General features: G+C 44.7%; 1 protein-coding gene across 2 annotated transcripts in view; it reads left to right on the top strand.

The window, feature by feature from the left end:
- Positions 1-23,358, top strand: part of LOC106570052 (phosphatidate phosphatase LPIN1) — a 41,391-nt gene extending 18,033 nt beyond the window's left edge. The window contains exons 4-21 of one of the 2 annotated variants that reach the window (XM_045714780.2): positions 2,944-3,257; positions 3,845-3,961; positions 5,836-5,928; positions 6,275-6,386; positions 6,793-7,159; positions 7,728-7,821; positions 9,736-9,923; positions 10,526-10,619; positions 10,904-10,973; positions 12,002-12,094; positions 12,282-12,349; positions 14,421-14,559; positions 14,787-14,935; positions 15,055-15,141; positions 15,723-15,875; positions 16,084-16,198; positions 16,430-16,533; positions 16,714-23,358. In XM_045714780.2, the coding sequence (XP_045570736.2) occupies positions 2,944-3,257; positions 3,845-3,961; positions 5,836-5,928; positions 6,275-6,386; positions 6,793-7,159; positions 7,728-7,821; positions 9,736-9,923; positions 10,526-10,619; positions 10,904-10,973; positions 12,002-12,094; positions 12,282-12,349; positions 14,421-14,559; positions 14,787-14,935; positions 15,055-15,141; positions 15,723-15,875; positions 16,084-16,198; positions 16,430-16,533; positions 16,714-16,975 (2,619 nt within the window). In that variant the 3' untranslated portion in view covers positions 16,976-23,358. Of the gene's footprint in view, positions 1-2,943; positions 3,258-3,844; positions 3,962-5,835; positions 5,929-6,271; positions 6,387-6,792; positions 7,160-7,727; positions 7,822-9,735; positions 9,924-10,525; positions 10,620-10,903; positions 10,974-12,001; positions 12,095-12,281; positions 12,350-14,420; positions 14,560-14,786; positions 14,936-15,054; positions 15,142-15,722; positions 15,876-16,083; positions 16,199-16,429; positions 16,534-16,713 lie in introns of both variants that reach the window. The other variant, XM_045714778.2, reaches the window with a different exon arrangement.
- Positions 23,359-24,311: the final 953 nt, after the last annotated feature.

The raw sequence follows: 24,311 nt of genomic DNA, 5'->3' as shown, positions 1-24,311 counted from the left end.
TTTAATAGTCACAGTGGGTACAACATCTCCTATACACTTCCTGATTAACTCATTCACCGTATCAGTATATGTGTCGATATTATTATCTGAAGCTACTCTGAACATATCCCAGTCCGCGTGATCAAAACAATCTTGAAGCATAGATTCCGATTGGCCAGACCAGTATTGAATAGTCCTCACCACGGGTGCTTCCTGTTTGTGTTTCTGCCTATAGGGGAGGAGCAAGATGGAATCGTGGTCCGATTTGCCGATTGGAGGGCGGGGGAGGGCCTTATATGCATTCTGGAAGGTAGTATAGCAACGGTCGAGGGTTTTAGCAGCGCGATTACAGCTATCAATATGTTGATAGATTTTTGGGAGCCTTTTCCTCAAATTTGTTTGGTAAAATCCCCAGCTAAAATAAATGCAGCCTCAGGATATGTGGTTACCAGTTTGCATAAAGTCCAGTGAAGTTCTTTGAGGGCCGTCGTGGTATCCACTTGGAGGGGATATAGACCGCTGTGGCTATTATTGATGAAAATTCTCTCTGGAGATAGTACGGTCGGCATTTGATTGTGAGATATTCTAGGTCGGGTGAACAGAAGGACTTGAGTTCCTGTATGTTATCACAGTTACACCATAAGTCGTTAACCTCTCTGGGCTAGGCGGGACGAATTCGTCCCACCTACGTAACAGCCACTGGCAGCCTGTGGCGCGATTTTCAAAACCTTAAAAATCCTATTACTTCAATTTCTCAAACATATGACTTTTTTCAGCTATTTAAAGACAAGACTCTCGTTAATCTAACCACACTGTCCGATTTCAAAAAGGCTTTACAACGAAAGCAAAACATTAGATTATGTCAGCAGAGTACCAAGCCAGAAATAATCAGACACCCATTTTTCAAGCCAGCATATAATGTCACCAAAACCCAGAGGACAGCTAAATGCAGCACTCACCTTTGATGATCTTCATCAGATGACAACCCTAGGACATTATGTTATACAATACATGCATGTTTTGTTCAATCAAGTTCATATTTATATCAAAAACCAGCTTTTTACATTAGCATGTGACGTTCAGAACTAGCATACCCCCCGCAAACTTCCGGGGAATTCGCTAACATTTTACTAAATTACTCACGATAAACGTTCACAAAAAGCATAACAATTATTTTAAGAATTATAGATACAGACCTCCTCTATGCACTCGATATGTCCGATTTTAAAATAGCTTTTTGGTGAAAGCACATTTTGCAATATTCTAAGTACATAGCCCAGGCATCACGGGCTCGCTATTTAGACACCCGGCAAGTTTAGCACTCACCATAATCATATTTACTATTATAAAAGTTTGATTACCTTTTGTTGTCTTCGTCAGAATGCACACCCAGGACTGCTACTTCAATAACAAATGTTGGTTTGGTCCAAAATAATCCATCGTTATATCCGAATAGCGGCGTTTTGTTCGTGCGTTCCAGACACTATCCGAAATAGTAAAGAAGTGTCGCGCGCATGGCGCAATTCGTGACAATAAAATTCTAAATATTCCATTACCGTACTTCGAAGCATGTCAACCGCTGTTTAAAATCAATTTTTACGCCATTTTTCTCGTAGAAAAGCGATAATATTCCGACAGGGAATCTCCTTTTCGGCAAACAGAGGAAAAAATCCCAAAGGCGGGGGCGGTCGGGTCACGCGCCTAAGCCCAGTGTCCCTTGATCGGCCACTTGAGAAAGGCGATAATGTGTTTCAGCCTGGGGCTGGAATGACGACATTCTGTTTTTTCCCGGGCTCTGAGCGCCTATGGACGACGTGGGAAGTGTCACGTTAGAGCAGAGATCCTTAGTAAATGATAGAGATGGAAAAGAAGTTCAAGAAATGGTCAGACAGGCCACTTCCTGTAAAGGAATCTCTCAGGTTTTGACCTGCCATTTGAGTTCTGTTATACTCACAGACACCATTCAAACAGTTTTAGAAAATTTAGGGTGTTTTCTATCCATATGTAATAAGTATATGCATATTCTAGTTACTGGGTAGGAGTGGTAACCAGATTAAATCGGGTATGTTTTTTATCCAGCCGTGTCAATACTGCCCCCAATCCTAAACAGGTTAATCATAAAACATATACCTCCACCTTTCTGCTTCCCGGAGAGATGTTTGTTCCTGTCGGCGCGATGTACTGAGAAACCAACTGGCTTTATAGAGTCAGACAGTATATCTCAAGAGAGCCATGTTTCCGTGAAGCTGAGCATGTTACAATCCCTGGTGTCTCTCTGAAAAGCAACTCTCGTCTTGAGCTCATCAATTATATTATCCAGGTATTGGACATTAGCGAGTAAAATACTCGGGAGCAGTGGGTGGTGTGCACACTTCCTAAGTCAGACCAGAAGACCGCCCCGAGTACCTCTCCTGCGCTGGTGTTGTTTTGGATCAGCATCTGGAATAAGTTAAATTGCTCTGGGGAGAGCAAACAAAAGATTCGCTCCAGGGAAGTCGTAATCCTGGTTGTAATGCTGGTAGTTCTGGTAAGTTGACGTCGCTCTAATATCCAATAGTTCTTCCCGGCTGTATGTAATGACTCAAAACAAACAATTCCTGAGCAAATAACGTAAATAATTGTACATAAACAAACAAAATACTGCAGAGTTGCTTAAGAGCTAGTCGCGATGCTGCCATCTCCATCGGCGCCATCATGTATCTGCAGGTCAGGACTATTCAACTGCAGGCCTGGAGGGCTCACATGCTACTGCTTATCGGAATCTGATAGTTCATTGGCTGATTCATGTTACTGATTGGCCAGTCAGTCTACTCACCTGGTGTACCTTGAAGATTAGAAGAGCTGAATATGTTATACTATCTTATAATATTTGGTCAAAATGTACTTCCATGGCTGATTACTTAACAAGTCGTTCATGTTTCATCATGACCTCACCTCCTGTTTTCTATTTCCTGTCTCCAAAAGGAAGGGATTCCGTCCTACCTGGCAACATCACCTATTGTATCCCAGGGGGCGGGGCTAATGGAAGCCCAGCTGGGGAAGGGCATGTCTCGCCTCTCTGACCCCACCTCCCTCTCGGTCCAGACCCTGAGCTCCCAGCAGACCATAGGAGGAGGAGGAGGGATGATGATGAAGAAGAGGAGGAAGAGGAGGAAGAAGGCGCGGGAGAGCGGAGGAGGGAGGCGGGAGGAGAGTGAGGAGCACTCAGAGGATGAGGACATGTTCACCATCGATATGAGCACTGATGAGGAGCAAGAGCACGATAACAACGCCACCAGGTGATTACAGTTCATATATTCTTTACATCAACACTATTTACACTCATGTACAACGCGCGTGTGTGTGTGTGTGTGTGTGTGTGTGTGTGTGTGTGTGTGTGTGTGTGTGTGTGTGAAAAACAGCAAGAGACCTTTTTTCGGTGTATCCCCCCGCGCATGCATCCCTGTGCTAGTTGGGTGCTGGCTGAGACTGGGTAAACAAGCCTGAAGTAACCAGTGTCTGTCTAATGTGTGTGTGTGTGTGTGTGTGTGTGTGTGTGTGTGTGTGTGTGTGTGTGTGAATGCCAGCTCTGTGTCCTCCGTATTGGAAACGCTCCAGTAAATCATCTTTTCCCACAATGCTCTCTGTCTCTGTGGAGTAATGACCGTGGTGAACGGGGCCTATCAGTCGCACCCTCCTTATTCTCTCTCATTCATCTGATGTGTGTGTTGTTGTTGTTAATGTCTCTCTCTCTCTCGCTTTGTCTTTCTCTCTCTCTCTCTTTGTCGCTCTCTCTCACTTTGTCTTTCTCTCCTCTCTCTCTCTCTGTGTCCCTCTCTATCTTTGTCTCTCTCTATATATATATTTTTGTCTCTCTCTGTCTCAGGGCCTCTACTCCAGAGCTCTATGAAGAGCAGGGGCCTAAAGCCAGTGTGTTGAGCAGCACCTACACCCAGAACACAAAATACACACGCCCTGACGTAGACTGGGCACACTCGCAGAGGTAGATACACATGAGCCCACACACACACACACACACACACACACACACACACACACACACACACACACACACACACACACACACACACACACACACACACATGCACCCACAAGATCGAACAGAACAGAATAATAAACAGTTTGGTTGTTGTACTCATGCAGGATCTTGTCGGATGCCTTTGTAGAATGAAAGAACAGCGTATGGCTTACAGTTGTTCTCTCTGTATCTGTCTCTCCCCCATCCCCATCTCTCTCTCCCTCCCTACCCCATCTCTCTCTCCCCCATCCCCATCTCTCTCTCCCCCATCCCCATCTCTCTCTCCCTCCCTACCCCATCTCTCTCTCCTCCATCCCCATCTCTCTCTCCCCCATCCCCATCTCTCTCTCCCTCCCTACCCCATCTCTCTCTCCCCCATCCCCATCTCTCTCTCCCCCATCCCCATCTCTCTCTCCCCCATCCCCATCTCTCTCTCCCTCCCTACCCCATCTCTCTCTCCCCCATCCCCATCTCTCTCTCCCCCATCCCCATCTCTCTCTCCCTCCCTACCCCATCTCTCTCTCCCCCATCCCCATCTCTCTCCCTCCCTACCCCATCTCTCTCTCCCCATCCCCATCACTCTCTCCCCCATCCCCATCTCTCTCTCCCCCATCCCCATCTCTCTCTCCTTCCCTACCGCATCTCTCTCTCCCCCATCCCCATCTCTCTCTCCCCCATCCCCATCTCTCTCTCCCCATCCCCATCTCTCTCTCCCTCCCTACCCCATCTCTCTCTCCCCCATCCCCATCTCTCTCTCCCTCCCTACCCCATCTCTCTCTCCCCATCCCCATCTCTCTCTCCCTCCCTACCCCATCTCTCTCTCCCCCATCCCCATCTCTCTCTCCCTCCCTACCCTATCTCTCTCTCCCCATCCCCATCTCTCTCTCTCCCCATCCCCATCTCTCTCTCTCCCCCATCCCCATCTCTCTCTCCCCCATCCCCATCTCTCTCTCCCTCCCTACCCCATCTCTCTCTCCCATCCCCATCTCTCTCTCCCCATCCCCATCTCTCTCTCCCCCATCCCCATCTCTCTCTCCCTCCCTACCCCATCTCTCTCTCCCATCCCCATCTCTCTCTCCCCATCCCCATCTCTCTCTCCCCCATCCCCATCTCTCTCTCCCTCCCTACCCCATCTCTCTCTCCCCCATCCCCATCCCCATCTCTCTCTCTCTCTCTCCCCCATCCCCATCTCTCTCTCCCCCATCCCCATCTCTCGCTCCCTCCCTACCCCCATCTCTCTCTCCCTCCCCATCTCTCTCTCCCTCCCTACCCCCATCTCTCTCTCCCTCCCTACCCCCATCTCTCTCTCCCTCCCCATCCCCATCTCTCTCCCCATCTCTCCCTCCCTACCCCATCTCTCTCTCCCTCCCTACCCCCATCTCTCTCTCCCATCCCCATCTCTCTCTCCCTCCCTACCCCATCTCTCTCTCCCTCCCATCCCCATCTCTCTCTCCACCATCCCCATCTCTCTCTCCCTCCCTACCACCATCTCTCTCTCCCCCATCCCCATCTCTCTCTCCCTCCCTACCCCATCCCCATCTCTCTCTCCCTCTCCATCCCCATCTCTCTCTCCCTCCCCATCCCCATCTCTCCCTTCCTCATCTCTCTCCCTCCCTAACCCCATCTCTCTCTCCCTCCCCATCCCCATCTCTCTCTCCCTCCCTACCCGCATCTCTCTCTCCATCCCCATCGCTCTCTCCCTCCCTACCCGCATCTCTCTCTCCATCCCCATCCCCATCTCTCTCTCCCTCCCTACCCGCATCTCTCTCTCCATCCCCATCGCTCTCTCCCTCCCTACCCGCATCTCTCTCTCCATCCCCATCTCTCTCTCCCTCCAGTCCTCTGATAGAACATACTCTGTCTATCCCTCCTAGCGGTGGTCTGTCCATCTCCTGTCCACAGCAGACTTCTCTCTTCCCTTCTCCGATCAGGTAAGTTATACTATTTTATTTTGTATTATTATTGTTTAAACTCTGCATCGTTGGGAAAGGTTCGGAAGCAAGCATTTCACTGTAAAGTCTACACCTGTTGTATTCGGCGCATGTGATAAAAATCGAATCAAATAGATTTTTTTTTATCTCACCATCCAATCTCACTTATTAGTATAGCTTCATTAAGGCTTAAAAGTGATCCTTTGTTTAATTTTAGACCAACTACATTATAGTCTAAAACCATGCGAACCAGCAGAGACTTTGTACTGTATTGTTGATGTCCATGAATCAGTGTAGTACTGGCTCAACCAATCACATCTCTCTATGTGACTTGTTTACCAAGCAGCCCAGGCGGCTCCAGCCCCTCCACTCCGAAGAGTGACTCAGAGCTGACCAATCAGAGCAAAGACAACCCTGAGATGATGTGGGCCTGGGGAGAGCTGCCACAAGCTGCCAAGGTACAGAGAGAGGGAGGGAGGTGGGGAGGGACGGCGTGAGGGGTTGAAGGGTGGGAGGGAGAGAGGGAAGGAGAGAGAGAGGGAAGGAAGGGAGGGAGGGATATAGGGAGGGGAGACAGATTCAGAGAGACAGAACAAGAAAGAAAGGACACAAAAAGGGAGGCATTATGTCCACACATGGATCCAGAAATCAGGACTGATGTTTGCCGACTTTAATCTCTTTAATCATCTTCCATGAGAGCTGCTGAGGACACGCTAATACACTTGCACTCACGCTAACCACACATCTCTCCTCTATCTCTCTCTCTCTTCTCCCATCTTCACCCTTACTCCCCTCCCTTGCTCTGTCCTGCTCTCTCTCTTCTTGCACCTCTCTCTCTTTCCCTCTCTCTCTCTCTTCCTCTAGCCCTCCTTCTTCCCTCCGTTCCAGATGCAAGATTCTTTGAGGATGTCCCCTGTCACCATCCCTGTGTGTGACAGCACACACTTCAGAACCATCACTGGAGACGGTGGCCCCTCTGATCAGAACCAGTCCCAGAGCCAAAAAAAGAGCGGCCCCCCGTCCCTCACCGTGTTCGTTCCCCAGCCCGAGGGCAACACAGCTGGGGCTGGGTCTGGGGCCGGGTCTTGGCCTGGAGGAGACATGGAGGCAGTATGGGCAGCCTGTAGAGAGGAGGAGGGACTGGTGGCCTCCAGAATGCTGTCAGAACTGGATGAGGGGGGCCATAGGGACAACACGGTCAGACACACAGACTCCCCATCTAAGAAGAAAGGTACGCAGCTTACAAGTCTGCTTCTGTAATGATCTGGTTTATTTCAGTGTCACATTCAGGGTTAGGGTGTCCTGTATGACTCAGTTGGTAGAGCATGGAGCTCAGGTGGTAGAGCGTGGAGCTCAGGTGGTAGAGCGTGGAGCTCAGGTGGTAGAGCGTGGAGCTCAGGTGGTAGAGCGTGGAGCTCAGTTGGTAGAGCGTGGAGCTCAGTTGGTAGAGCGTGGAGCTCAGTTGGTAGAGCGTGGAGCTCAGGTGGTAGAGCATGGAGCTCAGTTGGTAGAGCGTGGAGCTCAGTTGGTAGAGCGTGGAGCTCAATTGGTAGAGCATGGAGCTCAGTTGGTAGAGCATGGAGCTCAATTGGTAGAGTATGGCGCTCAGTTGGTAGAGCATGGCGCTTGCAATGCCAGGGTTGTGGGTTTGATTCCCCGGGCCTCCCATATGTAAAATGTGTGCACACACGTCTGTAGATATGAATGCCTCAGCCATTAGTTTCATATCAACTTAATGAATGAAAGTAATGCCTTGTCAGTCATTGTATCCATGGTAACGTGTGACGCTGTACCTGTAGACAAGAGGAGCCACCACCTGGGCTCTGATGGAATCTACCTCGATGACATCACTGAGCTGGAGCCAGATGTGGCCGCTCTCTACTTCCCCAAAAGGTAACACAACTGTAACTTACACACACGCTCACACTTACATGCACACCTGTCTCACACACATACAGTGCATTCGGAAAGAATTCAGACCCCTTCCCTTTTTCCACATTTTGTTACGTTACAGCCTTGTTTTTTAATCCCTTATCAATCTACAAACAATATTCCATAATGACAAAGTCAAAATGGGTTTTTAGACATTTTTGCAAATGTATAAAAAATTCTAAACAGAAATATTCAGACCCTTTGCTATGAGACATGAAATTGAGTTCAGGTGCATTCTGTTTTCATTGATCATCCTTGAGATGTTTCTACAACTTGATTGGAGTCCACCTGTGGTAAATTCAATTGATTGGACATGATTTGGAAAAGGCACACACCTGTCTATATAAGGTCAAACAGTTGACAGTGCATGTCAGAGAAAAAACCAAGCCATGATGTTGAAGGAATTGTCCGTAGAGCTCAGAGACAGGATTGTGTCAAGGCACAGATCTGGGGAAGGGTACCAAAAAATGTTTGTCTCCAAGAACACAGTGGCCTCTATCATTCCTAAATGGAAAAAGTTTGGAACCACCAAGACTCTTCCTAGAGGAGTCTCTTCCTAGAGGAGTCAAAATGAGCAATCGGGGGAGGAGGGCCTTGGTCAGGGAGGTGACCAAGAACCTGATGGTCTCTCTGACAGAGGTCCAGAGTTCTTCTGTGGAGATGGGAGGAACTTCCAGAAGGACAACCATCTGTGCAGCACTCTACCAATCAGGCCTTTATGGTAGAGTGGCCAGACGGAAGCCACACCTCAGTAAAAGGCACATGACAGTCCACTTGGAGTTTGCCAAAAGGCACCTAAAGGACTCTCAGACCATGAGAAACAAGATTCTCTTGTCTGATGAAACCAAGATTGAACTTTTGGACTGAATGCCAAGCATCACGTCTGGAGGAAACCTGGCACCATCCCTACGGTGAAGCATGGTGGTGGCAGCATCATGCTGTGGGGATGTTTTTCAGCAGCAGGGACTGGGAGACTAGTCAGGATCAAGAGAAAGATGAACAGAGCAAAGTACAGAGAGATCCTTGATGAAAACCTGCTCCAGAGCGCTCAGGACCTCAGAATGGGGCAAAGGTTCACCTTCCAACATGACAACGACCCTAAGCACACAGCCAAGACAACGCAGGAGTGGCTTCGGGACAAGTCTCTGAATGTCCTTGAGTGGCCCAGCCAGAGCCCGGACTTGAACCCGATCGAACATCTATGGAGAGACCTGAAAATAGCTGTGCAGCGACTCTCCCATCCAACCTGACAGAGCTTGAGAGGATCTGCAGAGAAGAATGGGAGAAACTCCCCAAATACAGGTGTCCCAAGCTTGTAGCATCATACCCAAGAAGACTCGAGGCTGTAATTTCTTTCAAAGGTGCTTCAACAAAGTACTGAGTAAAGGGTCTGAATACTTATGTAAATGTGATTTTTATTTTCTAAAAACCTGTTTTTGCTTTGTCATTATGGGGTATTGTGTGTAGATTGATGATTGAAAAAAACGATTTAATACATTTTAGAATAAGGCTGTAACATAACAAAATGTGGAAAAAAGTCAAGGGGTCTAAATACTTTCTGAATGCACTGTACACACCAATTACACACACACATCAGAGGAGGCTGGTGGGAGGAGCTATAGGTGGACGGGCTCATTTTAATGGCTGGAATGGAATAAATGGAATGGTATCAAACATATGAAAACCACATATTTTTACTCCATTCCAGCCATTCGATTGAGCCGGTCTCCAATGACACACACTCAACACACACACACACACACACACACCAGTAACAAACACACACCTGTTACGCACACACATACACACACTCACCTATCCTGTCCTACACACAGAGTTGTCCTACACTCCTGACCCTATGACCCTGTTCCTTAGTGACGGGGCCGGTTCGGTGAGAGGAGGCTTGGAAACGGGAGTGTGGAGTGCCAACCAATCCCCTCAGTCGGTGGGCAGCAGTGGGATGGACAGCGGCGTGGACAGCTACTCTGACCAGCTGGGAAACATGCCCAACATCGCCATCTCCCTGTGTGGAGGTCTCACTGACAACAGAGAGATCACAAGAGGTAGGGGCTGCATCTCAATACTGTGCAAATTGTAGCTACATCTATTTGCTGCTCAGATCCACTAATTGGTGTGAGATCAGATGGAAGGGAACAACTTTCTGTGTCTCTACAGAACAGTTATATTAACCCTCTCCTGTCTGTGTCTCTACAGAACAGTTATATTAACCCTCTCCTGTCTGTGTGCCTCTACAGAACAGTTATATTAACCCTCTCCTGTCTGTGTGTCTCTGCAGAACAGTTATATTAACCCTCTCCTGTCTGTGTGTCTCTACAGAACAGTTATATTAACCCTCTCCTGTCTGTGTGTCTCTACAGAACAGTTATATTAACCCTCTCCTGTCTGTGTGTCTCTACAGAACAGTTATATTAACCCTCTCCTGTCTGTGTGTCTCTACAGAACAGTTATATTAACCCTCTCCTGTCTGTGTGTCTCTGCAGAACAGTTATATTAACCCTCTCCTGTCTGTGTGTCTCTACAGAACAGTTATATTAACCCTCTCCTGTCTGTGTGTCTCTACAGAACAGTTATATTAACCCTCTCCTGTCTGTGTGTCTCTACAGAACAGTTATATTAACCCTCTCCTGTCTGTGTGTCTCAATAGAACAGTTTGAGGAGAGAGCCATCTCTTACCAGCAGTTCACTGAGAACCCCTCCATCATTGACGATCCCAACCTGGTGGTCAAGATAGGAACCAAGTATGTAAAATACCTCTAACTCTGCATCATAGCAGTGAAGATGGCAGGGATGTGATTTTTGTTGATTAATCAGGACACACTATCCTCCATTCATATATCTTATCTATTCCATAGACAAAATCCCGATTTTATATGTTGTCCTGACCACATCCCTGACAGGAAAGTATGTAATGTACAGAACATACCACTGAACACCCTTTGTGTGCTGTCAAATATAGTACTTCTGATAAGAAATGTAGAAACGAGATTCAACAGTGATCATATGTCTGTGTTTTCTCCTCCAGGTACTATAACTGGACTACAGCAGCCCCTCTGATGCTGGCTATGCAGGTGTATCAGAAGCCCCTGCCAATGGTAAGACCTCCACAACATTAGCAACATTCCGTTAGCATAGCATCTGGGCTACACGGCTGGTAGACGAGAATATATGCTGATCTCAAATATAGTGCACTGTACCTGAGTGGTTTTACCTGAGGTTTATCATATGTCACATTAATCGTATGACAATGTAAAACAAGCAGTCCAAATGTAACCCATTTACCTGCTAAATCTGGGGCCCAGTTCTGTGTCTGGTTTTGTTTTTGTATGAATTCCGACATCCTCTGTCTCGTTTGAACTTCCTGCACACTGAAAAGCATTCTCCTTAACCACATCGTCCTCACACTCAAGTCTTTTTCCCCTTTGTTGTTCCATTTGTTCTTCCTCCATCTCACCTCCCATCCGGCCCCTATGTGTCTTCAGTACTCCTGTCTGAGTTATGTGTCCTCTGCCTTTGGCCTCTTCTCCGACTGTTTACCCAGTCTGTTCAGCTCCAGCCCTGTGGGTCCCTTCAGTTTCCTCTGTCTGTCTGTCTGTCTGTCTGTCTGTCTGTCTGTCTGTCTGTCTGTCTGTCTGTCTGTCTGTCTGTCTGTCTGTCTGTCTGTCTGTCTGTCTGTCTGTCTGTCTGGTATAGTATGTCTGTCTGTCTGTTTGTCTGTCTGTTGTTGGGTATAGCATATCTATATGTCTGTCTGTCTGTCTGCCTGTTGGGTATAGCATGTCTGTCTGTCTGTCTGTCTGTTGGGTATAGCATATCTGTCTGTCTGCCTGTTGGGTATAGCATGTCTGTCTGTCTGTCTGTCTGTCTGCCTTTTGGGTATAGCATATCTGTCTGTCTGTACGTCTCTTTGTGTGTTTTTCCTCTGTCTCCCTCCCTTTGTCGCTGCCTCGCTTCCTTAGATCGCCATCATCCAGTCATATGACACGAGCTTCACGTTTTTGCATTTGGGTTGTTGTATCTCTTGTGTTTTTGCATTTGGGTTGTTGTATCTCTTGTGTTTTTGCATTTCAGTGGTTTTGTTGCGTTGCGGTTTTTGGTCAGGAATTGTGTGCGTTTGCTTCAGGCCTCAGTGGAGAACATCATGAAGGAGAAGATGCCCAAGAAAGGAGGCCGCTGGTGGTTCTCATGGCGCAGCAGGAACAGCGACTCCAAATCGGTACACACCTCAGCTCAAATACACACACCTCTGTAACACACACCTCCTGAACAAACTTCTATAACATAACTATAACTAGGAAACTTCTGCAGAAGTTACAGTATTGGAGGCCTAGTTGACTGGCGTATTATATTTGTTAGAATGTCCTGGTTGTTGTATGAGTGTGTGACTGGTTGTTTGTCCCCAGGACTCAGTGTCTGAGACAGGAGTTGGAGATGAGGGTGAGACCTCTCTCAGCATGGCTTCAGTCAACGGGTAACTACACTTCTCTAACACCAGAAAAGCTTATAATGTGCAATATAATTACATTATTTTGAATACACGTTTATATACCGTAGTTTACAGATCCTCATATATGTTATACAGAAAGGGTTGGTTTCATGAACTTCCTTTGAGTTTGTTTTTTTGTGAAGGACTAGGTTTAAAATGTGTCCGGGAAACCACCCCTAAAAATGTATACTACATGTTTTATATTGTGTTTATATTGTAGTTATAAAGTCATGTATACTACATGTTTTATATTGTGTCATGTACAGTGAGGGAAAAAGGCATTTGATCCCCTGCTGATTTTGTACGTTTGCCCACTGACAAAGAAATGATCAGTCTATAATTTTAATGGTAGGTTTATTTGAACAGTGAGAGACAGAATAACAACAAAAAAAGCCAGAAAAACGCATGTCAAAAATGTTATAAATTGATTTGCATTTTAATGAGGGAAATAAGTATTTGACGCCCTCTCAATCAGAAAGATTTCTGGCTCCCAGGTGTCTTTTATACAGGTAACGAGCTGAGATTAGGAGCACACTCTTAAAGGGAGTGCTCCTAATCTCAGTTTGTTACCTGTATAAAAGACATCTGTCCACTGAAGTAATCAATCAATCAGATTCCAAACTCTCCACCATGGCCAAGACCAAAGAGCTCTCCAAGGATGTCAGTGACAAGATTGTAGACCTACACAAGGCTGGAATGGGCTACAAGACTATCGCCAAGCAGCTTGGTGAGAAGGTGACAACAGTTGGTGCGATTATTCGCAAATGGAAGAAACACAAAAGAACTGTCAATCTCCCTCGGCCTGGGGCTCCATGCAAGATCTCACCTCGTGGAGTTGCAATGATCATGAGAACGGTGAGGAATCAGCCCAGAACTACATGGGAGGATCTTGTCAATGATCTCAAGGCAGCTGGGACCATAGTCACCAAGAAAACAATTGGTAACACACTACGCCGTGAAGGACTGAAATCCTGTAGCGCAAGCAAGGTCCCCCTGCTCAAGAAAGCACATATACATGCCCGTCTGAACATCTGAATGATTCAGAGGACAACTGGGTGAAAGTGGAGCTCTTTGGCATCAACTCAACTTGCCATGTTTGGAGGAGGAGGAATGCTGCCTATGACCCCAAGAACACCATCCCCACTGTCAAACATGGAGGTGGAAACATTATGCTTTGGGGGTGTTTTTCTGCTAAGGGGACAGGACAACTTCACCGCATCAAAGGGACGATGGACGGGGCCATGTACCGTCAAATCTTGGGTGAGAACCTCCTTCCCTCAGCCAGGGCATTTAAAATGGGTCGTGGATGGGTATTCCAGCATGACAATGACCCAAAACACACGGCCAAGGCAACAAAGGAGTTGCTCAAGAAGAAGCACATTAAGGTCCTGGAGTGGCCTAGCCAGTCTCCAGACCTTAATCCCATAGACAATCTGTGGAGGGAGCTGAAGGTTCGAGTTACCAAACATCAGCCTCGAAACCTTAATGACTTGGAGAAGATCTGCAAAGAGGAGTGGGACAAAATCCCTCCTGAGATGTGTGCAAACCTGGTGGCCAACAACAAGAAACGTCTGACCTCTGTGATTGCCAACAAGGGTTTTGCCACCAAGTACTAAGTCATGTTTTGCAGAGGAGTCAAATACTTATTTCCCTCATTAAAATGCAAATCAATTTATAACATTTTTGACATGTGTTTTTCTGGATTTTTTTGTTGTTATTCTGTCTCTCACTGTTCAAATAAACCTACCATTAAAATTATAGACTGATCATTTCTTTGTCAGTGGGCAAACGTACAAAATCAGCAGGGGATCAATACTTTTTTCCCTCACTGTATACTACATGTTTTATATTGTGTTTATATTCTGGTTATAAAGTCATGTATACTACATGTTTTATATTGTGTTTATATTCTGGTTATAAAGTCATGTATACTACATGTTTTATATTGTGTTTATATTCTGGTAATAAAGTCATGTATACTACATGTTTTATATTGTGTTTATATTCTGATTATAAAGTAAAAAATGTATTTATAGCTGAACTGTTGTCATGACAGAATGAAGGAGGAGTCTTCCTCCAGCGATGAGGACCACAGATTGTCCAATCAGGGCTTGGAATCCTGCAAGGCCGAGCCCCTTCTCACACCCGGTAGTGTGTGCTACAGGAAGACCCTCAGACTGACCCCAGAGCAGCTGGTGAGATACAATACTTCCCATCTCTTTATCTGGCGACGTTGTGTTCAGTGTGTCTGGCTAATGTAGTCCTCAGGCCAGTCTGCAGTTGAACCACTCAGTAGCAGGGTTAGAGTTAGTCTATATGGGTAATGTAGTCTTTATGTCCTCAGGCCAGTCTGCAGTTGAACCACTCAGTAGCAGGGTTAGCATTAGAGGGTGTATGGGTAATGTAGTCTTTGTGTCCTCAGGCCAGTCTGCAGTTGAAGGTGGGTCCTAATGAGGTGGTGTTCAGTGTGACCACTCAGTACCAGGGCACCTGCCGCTGCCAGGGCACCATCTACCTCTGGAGCTGGGACGACAAGATCATCATCTCAGACATTGATGGCACCATCACCAGGTGTGTGTGTGCATGAGTTTTATTGGCAATTGTGTGTGGTCATGTTATATCACTGTTAATGGTAGTCTAATGAGTTTGTGTGTGTGTGTGTGTGTGTGTGTGTGTGTCCTCTCCTTCAGGTCAGACACCCTGGGCCACATTCTTCCCACGCTGGGTAAAGACTGGACCCATCAGGGCATTGCCCGCCTCTACCACCGAGTCAGCCAGTGAGTTCCCACAAGAGTAATTCAATAACTATAGATGAGCATTACAGTAGTGAAACCTAGGTCACATTTAGAATAGGGCTCAATGTAAGATCAATGAATCATATCAACTTTATTCATGGTGTTTCAATCTTCAAGGTTAGTACATTGCACCCTCATGAAGGCAGCCCTGTCCCTGACGCTCATTAGTTAAACTACCGTTCCCTCCATCGCTCTTAGAAAACACTGAGACAGTAGAATAATTCAATCTCATTCTCTTGCTCTACCTATCCTTCTATCTTTCAATTCAATTGAATTCAATTCAAGGGCTTTATTGGCATGGGAAACATATGTCATATTATGTCTATATACAGGGTTGTAACGATGTGCAAATAGTTAAATTACAAAAGGGAAAATAAATAAACATAAATATGGGTTGTATTTACAATGGTGTTTGTTCTTCACTGGTTGCTCATTTCTTGTGGCAACAGGTCACAAATCTTGCTGCTGTGATGTCACACTTTGGTATTTCACCCAGTAGATATGGGAGTTTATCAAAATACGATTTGTTTCTCTCTCTATCCCTCTCTCTCTCTCTCTTTCAGGAATGGTTATAAGTTTATGTACTGCTCAGCGAGGGCCATAGGTATGGCTGATATGACTAGGGGGTATCTACACTGGGTCAACGAGAGAGGAACCATGCTGCCTATTGGACCTGTCCTACTCAGCCCCAGCAGTCTGTTCTCAGCTCTGCACAGGTGAGGAACACATACGCTCATACACCATCGTTCATCACCATCATCATCGTAAAAATAAACAGAGCAGAATCAAAGAGTCAAACACAAAAGTGAACAATCAAATGTAACAATGTACAGCCGCTGATGTAATAGAACTAGCTATCCCTGTATTGTATAACGATGATGCCATCCCATCCATCCTGTCCCGTCCTTCTTGTCCTTCCTGTAGGGAGGTGATAGAGAAGAAGCCTGAGAGGTTTAAGATCCAGTGTCTGACTGACATCAAGCAGCTGTTCTACCCCAACACTGAGCCTTTCTACGCAGCCTTTGGCAACAGAGCCACGGTGAGAGCCTTGTTCCCTCCATCACCGCACACATTACCTTAGGCTACTTTTTAGATTCATTTGACTGGAATCATGCACAGTAATTAACCGATCTGTAAATGGGACAGATTCAGCCAAAAGGCTTTTTGCAACCTGAATATTCTGTTTGCTACTGTTGCAGTTGGTGTTGTATGCGTGTTTTTGGATAGTATGTCGGTTGTTGTTAAAGTTGTTGTTGTTGTTGTTGTTTAGGATGTGTATTCCTATAAGGAGGTGGGCGTTCCCCTAAACAGGATCTTCACAGTCAACCCCAAGGGAGAGCTGATACAGGAACACGCTAAGACCAACATCTCATCGTAAGTCAGACATCTCTCTCTTTCTCTTCATCCCTCTATCTTTCTCCCTCGTATCTTTCTTCATCTGTGTTTGTCTGTCTCTGTTTCTCTCTCCCTCAGTAGCTCTCTCATCCTCTCTCTGTCTTTGTGTCTGTCTATGAACAATGAAGTGAATTATGTTTCTGTTTGTGTCCCTGCCAGGTATGGTGGTCTGTGTGAGGTGGTGGACCACGTCTTTCCCCTGTTGATCAGAGGCCACGTCTCTGACGTCTCCTGCCCTGACACCTTCAGCCAATTCACCTACTGGAGAGAACAGCTGCCCCAGGTCCACAGCCCAGACCAGCCCCAAGTCCACATCCCTGACCAGGTCCACAGCCCAGACCACCCACAGGTCCACAGCCCCAAGTCCACAGCCCAGACCAGCCAAGTCCACAGCGCCGACCAGCCCCTGGACAACAGCTGAGGAGACCCCACACCACATCAGACCACCCCAGGAGTGAGCTGTGTGCAATCATGGAAGGGAGAGACAACGCTCAAACTCATGATGATGCAGGCATGCAAATGCAAGAAGCATGTATCTGCTCTAATGCCACACACACACACACACACAGCTATGCAGAGGCAGACCTTGCACTAGTCAAAGTGTACTTGCTACAACAGGCATGTTAGCACTGAGTGGTATTTATATGTAGTCATCATTTATATTTATGTTTTACTCTTCAGTGTTGTTTTCTCTGCATTACCTAGTCTACTCATACACGGCCTACTGTTCATCAGGTGAAATAGGTACAATACCTAGTCTACTCATACACGGCTTACTGTTCATCAGGTGAAATAGGTACAATACCTAGCCTAGTCATACAGAGCTTACTGTTCATCAGGTGAAATACAGTGCCTTGCAAATGTATTCACCCCCCTTGGCGTTTTTCCTATTTTGTTGCATTACAACCTGCAATTTAAATAGATTTTTATTTGGATTTCATGTAATGGACATACACAAAATAGTCCAAATTGGTGAAGTGAAATGAAAAAAATTACTTATTTCAAAATATAAAAAAAAAAAAAAAAAACTGAAACGTGTGCTATGAAGCCCCTAAATAAGATCTGGTGCAACCAATTACCTTTAGAAGTCACATAATTAGTTAAATAAAGTCCACCTGTGTGCAATCTAAGTGTCACATGATCTGTCACATGATCTCAGTATATATACACCTGTTCTGAAAGGCCCCAGAGTCTGCAACACCACTAATCAAGGGGCACCACCAAGCAAGCGGCACCATGAAGACCAAGGAGCTCTCCAAACAGGTCAGGGACGAAGTTGTGGAGAAGTACAGATTAGGGTTGGGTTATAAAAAAATATCTGAAATTTTGAACATCCCACTGAGCACCATTAAATCCATTATTAAAGAATGGAAAGGATATGGCACCACAACAAACCTGCCAAGAGAGGGCCGCCAACCAAAACTCACGGGCCAGGCAAGGAGGGCATTAATCAGAGAGGCAACAAAGAGACCAAAGATAAGCCTGAAGGAGCTGCAAAGCTCCATAGCGGAGATTGGAGTATCTGTCCATAGAACCACTTTAAGCCATACACTCCACAGAGCTGGGCTTGACGGAAGAGTGGCCAGAAAAAAAGCCATTGCTTAAAAAAAAATAAGCAAACATGTTTGCTGTTCGCCAAAAGGCATGTGGGAGACTCCCCAAACATATGAAAGAAGGTACTCTGGTCAGACTAAAATTGCGCTCTTTGGCCATCAATTAAAACACTATGTCTGGCGCAAACCCAACATCTCTCATCACCCCGAGAACATCATCCCCACAGTGAAGCATAGTAGTGGCAGCATCATGCTGTGAGGATGTTTTTCATCTGCAGGGACTGGGAAACTGGTCAGAATTGAAGGAATGATGGATAGCGCTAAATACAGGGAAATTCTTGAGGGACACCTGTTTCAGTCTTCCAGAGATTTGAGACTGGGACTGAGGTTCACCTTCCAGCAGGACAATGACCCTAAGCATACTGCTTAGGGTGAATAGTTATGCACGCTCAAGTTCAGTTTTTTTGTCTTATTTCTTGTTTATTTCACAATGAAAAATATTTGGCATCTTCAAAGTGGTAGGCATGTTGTGTAAATCAAATGATACAAACCCCCCAAAAATCTATTTTAATTCCAGGTTGTATGGCAACAAAATAGGATTAATGCCAAGGGGGGGATTACTTTCGCAAGCCACTGTAGGTACTACTTTTAGATAAAAGAAGCACTGATTCAGTTGCCTGACGACTCAATCTGAATTCTTCCTCTGCTCTATGTTCGCTACATACTTCAGTCTGAGACTGCCATCGTTGAAATCATTTGTGGTGACGTCAAAATGCGGGGTGTTGTACAAAACAAAGTAATCAGCGATTGGATCATCTCTAAACAATCAGAGTATCAAAGCCAATGACACATTTTTAAAACACCGCTTTACCCACGTGTGTTCTGGCTCTGACCCAACCCATCGGTTTCTGGGACCAATCAGAATGGTTAAAATGTGATTGAGTTCTAGAAATTGTCAGGAAGTTACTCAGATCCAGACTCATTGCAGAGAAGAAACTAACGGCGTTGCGTAGTGTTTAGCCAGAGCAAGGAGTTTGGGTAACCAGACAACTGATAAAAGTACAGCCTACTGGGAAAAATCACTGAAGTACAGTCTACCTGGAAAAATCACTGTGATGTACAGTCTACCTGAAAAATTCACCGTGATGTAGTCTACCTGAAAAAAATCACTGTGAAGTACAGACTACCTGGGAAAATCACTGTGAAGTAGTCTACCTGGAAAAAAACCTGTGAAGTACAGTCTACCTGGAAAAATCACTGTGAAGTAGAGCCTATCATTGAAACAGCTGAGTTTCACCCAGATAACGTTGTCTGATTAATGACATTGCTTTTGATTGAATCTCCTACATTTTCAGATCTAATGTTTTCCTACATTTTCAGATCTAATGTTCTCCTACATTTTCAGATGTAATGTTCTCCTACATATTCAGATCTAATGTTCACATACATTTTAAGCGCTAATGTAATAAATGCTCAGCAATACAATATTATTATTAAAACCTCTTCAGCATCTGATCCCGTTAGCGGGATCAAAATCCAGCGAAAAATCATATCGCCAATTAGCATTAAAAAAAAATCATAATTTAAAAAAAAAATAAATAATATATATTTTTTTTTTTTATAGATACACCTCTCCTGAATCGACCCACGTCGTCCGATTTCAAAAAGGTTTTACAGGAAAAGCAAATCATTAGATTATATTAGATGAGTCCATCGTAAAAAGCAGCTTCATAGCCATTTTCCGACCAACCACTTGCATCACATATAATCAAAAAACAGCTAAATGCAGCACTAACCTTTTACAAACTTCATCAGATGGCACCCCTAGGACATCATGTTATACAATGCATGCATTCTTTTGTTCAATAAAGGTCATATTTATATATAAAAACAGCATTTTACATCTCTGTCTGACGTTGACTTCATTATTTCCCCTCAAAAGCGTCCCGGTAAACAATGCTGCATTTCAATAAATTACTACACTATAACGATTTTTGAAATGTATATTGTCAATCTAACATTTATAGATGAATATCTCTTGAGAACACCCGTCATACCAGATTTTAAATTAACTTTACTGGGTAATCACACTTTGCGATAAAAGGAGATGCGATACTCAGAAAATGAGCTAATATACAGAGCTCGGCGCCATCTTGGACGCAATAGCATGAACCATCTCATCTTGTATAATATTGTCAATAATCGCCTACCTTTAGTTGTCTTCATCAGAAAGCATCCCAGGTCCACAACAGATGTATTTTCGGTCAAAAAGTCCATACTTCACGTTCCATTAGCCTGATGTTGGTAGCGCGTCCTATGGCTCTCTCCAAGCGCAGCTCTGAAGTTCAGAATAAAAGCAATGCTCGCGCATGTAGGTTCGTTCAAACATGTCAAACGTTGTATAAAATAAATCTTCAGGGCCTCTAACACCAAGAGAGCCAATAAGATTCGAGGGGGATGATGTCATGGCCTTTAAAACCGTATCCAAAGGTGGGGGCAGACATGGCCGCCGGCGTCATAATGGTGATGGCCCATCCCCTGTGACCAATTTCAAACTCGTGTCATTCACTGAGTTTTGACTCTATAAGGCTCAAACCACTGTGAAAGGACTGGCGACATCTAGTGGAAGCAATAGGAAGTGCTCAGTGAACCATTGCTCACGGTGTGATTAATAGGCAAAGTGATGAAGTCGAGTCCACAATTCAGAATTACACTTCCTGTTTCAATCGGTCTCGGGGTTTTGACTGCCATATGAGTTCTGTTATACTCACAGACACCATTCAAACAGTTTTAGAAACTTTAGAGTGTTTTCTATCCATATATAATAAGTATATGCATGCCCTATCTTCTGAGTTTGATTAGTAGGCCGTTGAAAATGGGAACGATTTTTTTTCAAAATGCGCTGTGGCGCCCCCTATCCTACGGTATCCTCAAGAGGTTTTAACTATCAATGAAAATATTATAGCACATGACGATAATGCAGTTCACCTGTGAGCTCCAAACTTGTCATTATAATTAAGCAATAAGGGGTGTGGTATATAGCCAAGGGCTGTTCTTATGCACTACGCAACGCGGAGAGCTCAGATACAGCCCTTACCCGTGGTTTATTGGCCATATACCACAAACCCCCAAGGTGCCTTATTGCTGTTATAAACTGGTTAGCAACGTAATTAGAGCAGTAAAAATAAAATGTTTTGTCATACCCGTGGTCTGATATACCACGGCTGTCAGCCAATCAGCATTCAGGGCTCAAACCACCCAGTTTATAAGAAGTTTTAAATCATGTTTCCTTTTGGGTTCCATGTAGAACCCTTCCCACAGAGGGTTGTACCTGAAACCAAAAATGGTTCTATCTAGAACCAAAAGGGGTTCTTCAAAGGGTTCTCCTATGGGGACAGCTGAAGAACCCTTTTTGGTTCTAGATAGCACCTTTTTCCTAAGATTGTAGTAGCATTCCATATTAGGGTTTTATTCTTCAGTTTCTTGTCATGTTCTATGTTAGGTAAATATGTTACTGATCAGCTGAACTAAACCAGGTAACCAGTGTAGCTCTTCACTTCAGTTTATTAACAAGGCACAGAGGGGGGTTTCCTCTCTCATTGATGTCTCTCACCCATAGTCATCAATAGTCCTTTAATGCTAATTTAACACTTCAGAATAGACCATCTAAAACTGGCATTACTCTGATAATAAGCAACGCAAGGAAACTCAGGTTGTTTCACTCTGTTTCTATGGACAATGACACATATAACATATCATATTCTCACTGCGTGCGCTGTGCAGAGAGATTGTCTTGGCTACCATTATGGTCACTGAATAGCCTTCTAGTCCTGTCACATCAGTCAGGTGTGACTGAGCTCTTTTTGGGGGGGTATTATGTTGCAGACAATAGAAAACGTATTCTGTCATTTGCTTTGGTTGTCCATCATCTTAAACTCTGTAACTGCGAGATAAGAGAAACCTACTAATTTATGAGCTATTTCATTTATCTATCATTTTTAAGAAGCAGCTTTGGCCTTTGATTTTATTTCATTGTATATATTGTTTACATGATTGAATATGAACAGAGTATTGGTGTTTATTCTCACTTTTGTATATAATGCAATGTTTTTTAGTGATCTAATTCAGAAACATTGATTTTGTCAGTCATTGGCTGGCTTCTGGACTACAGTAGTTTGATCTAAAATGGTTAACAACATTTTGCATTGACTATAGTGTCCACTGAAGCAAAGCCATTGAGGAGTTCTACAACAGTAAAAATGCAATATTCTACTGAATTCTAGAATCTATTACTAAGATACAAATAACTTATATAAATTACAACACTGATGTTCCTTGTAATTTCAGCCATTAGAAGGCCCAATATCCTTGAATATTCTAAACCCCCTCAAAGGGTTAAAAGCAAAAAGCACCGTCAGTCAGTCCATCTTATCTCTGTTGTTATCAGAGCAGGTGGCAGTAGGTTTCTAGGAGTGGCAGCCATGTAATGTGTATCTAATGTGTATATGGGGCAATTTCCAATGTTATCCTTTATATAGATGGATGAGTTCAACACCCAAAATGCAAGACGTCCTGTACTACCTGAATGAATACTAACACTGTGGTATTTCTCTCTTTTTCGTTTGATCATATTGATGACCAATACAAACCTGATCACATCACTGTGAAGGACAGAAGACTCTCACTGTCCCTATGGACCATATTGATATCAATACGTTTGAATTTATTGGCTAGATGTCTTTCATGGGCTGGTTAAAACATCCATTGCCATTCCTCTGGTCATGGGTCAGGTTTCCAGGATTAAATGAAATAGAGGTATTTCAGAATATTGAGACAGAGACTAACGTGAGCTGTTGGACTCACCATCGACCTAAGAGGTGTCTTGGTATTTGGAGGAGCCGTAACGGATGGATGGAAGCATGGATGGATGGAAGGATGAGCGAAAGGAGGCATATGATGTTGTCTTTGGTTCCTCTTGTCTCCTTACTGTATTGTCACACAATTTGGTCCAAGTATGTTGAATTACTACTGTGTATTCTGGTTAAGCAGACTGACTGTGTTCTTTCTGTGAAAGATCCATATGAACAAAGTGATTTTGTCTTATGTCTTGGTTGTCTGCCTTCTTTAGTTTGTTTCTGAGATGTACAGTCCATTACTCTAGCACGGTGTCATGTTGTATAGGTAAACAATCTGGTTTAAAAATAACTGTATATTGAAAATAATTATTTCAATAAATGTTAAGATGATTGTTGATGGATGTGCATGTGTCTCATATCTCCTCTCTGAAGTGAACATGTCATGATTGAAACTAAGGAAATACTAATCTGGTTTCACGAGTTTTTCCTGACCACATTACTAAAAAGTAACATGACTCCACTCTGCAGAGCAGAACTAACACCTATTACTGCCCATGTATACCATGGTATCAGAACTAACACCTATTACTGCCCATGTATACCATGGTATCAGAACTAACACGTATTACTGTCCATGTATACCATGGTATCAGAACTAACCCCCATACTGTCCATGTATACCATGGTATCAGAACTAACCCCCATTGCTGTCCATGTATAGTGGGGGAAAAAAGTATTTGATCCACTGCTGATTTTGTACGTTTGCCCACTTACAAAGAAATGATCAGTCTATAATTTTAATAGTACATTTTAATAGTACATTCAATAAACAGAAACAAGAAGAACATTTACATTTAAGTCATTTAGCAGACGCTCTTATCCAGAGCGACTTACAAATTGGTGCATTCACCTTATGATATCCAGTGGAACAACCACTTTACAATAGTGCATCTAAATCTTTTAAGGGGGGGGGGGGGGGGGGGGGTTAGAAGGATTACTTTATCCTATCCTAGGTATTCCTTAAAGAGGTGGGGTTTCAGGTGTCTCCGGAAGGTGGTGATTGACTCCGCTGTCCTGGCGTCGTGAGGGAGCTTGTTCCACCATTGGGGTGCCAGAGCAGCGAACAGTTTTGACTGGGCTGAGCGGGAACTGTGCTTCCTCAGAGGTAGGGAGGCGAGCAGGCCAGAGGTGGATGAACGGAGTGCCCTTGTTTGGGTGTAGGGCCTGATCAGAGCCTGAAGGTATGGAGGTGCCGTTCCCTTCACAGCTCCGTAGGCAATCACCATGGTCTTGTAGCGGATGCGAGCTTCAACTGGAAGCCAGTGGAGAGAGCGGAGGAGCGGGGTGA

The sequence above is a fragment of the Salmo salar genome, chromosome 01, assembly GCF_965601325.2.
Source record: "Salmo salar chromosome 01, fSalSal1, whole genome shotgun sequence".
NCBI lineage: Eukaryota > Metazoa > Chordata > Actinopteri > Salmoniformes > Salmonidae > Salmo > Salmo salar.
Note: the sequence above shows the minus strand (reverse complement) of the source record. Positions and strands in the feature narration are given on the sequence as shown.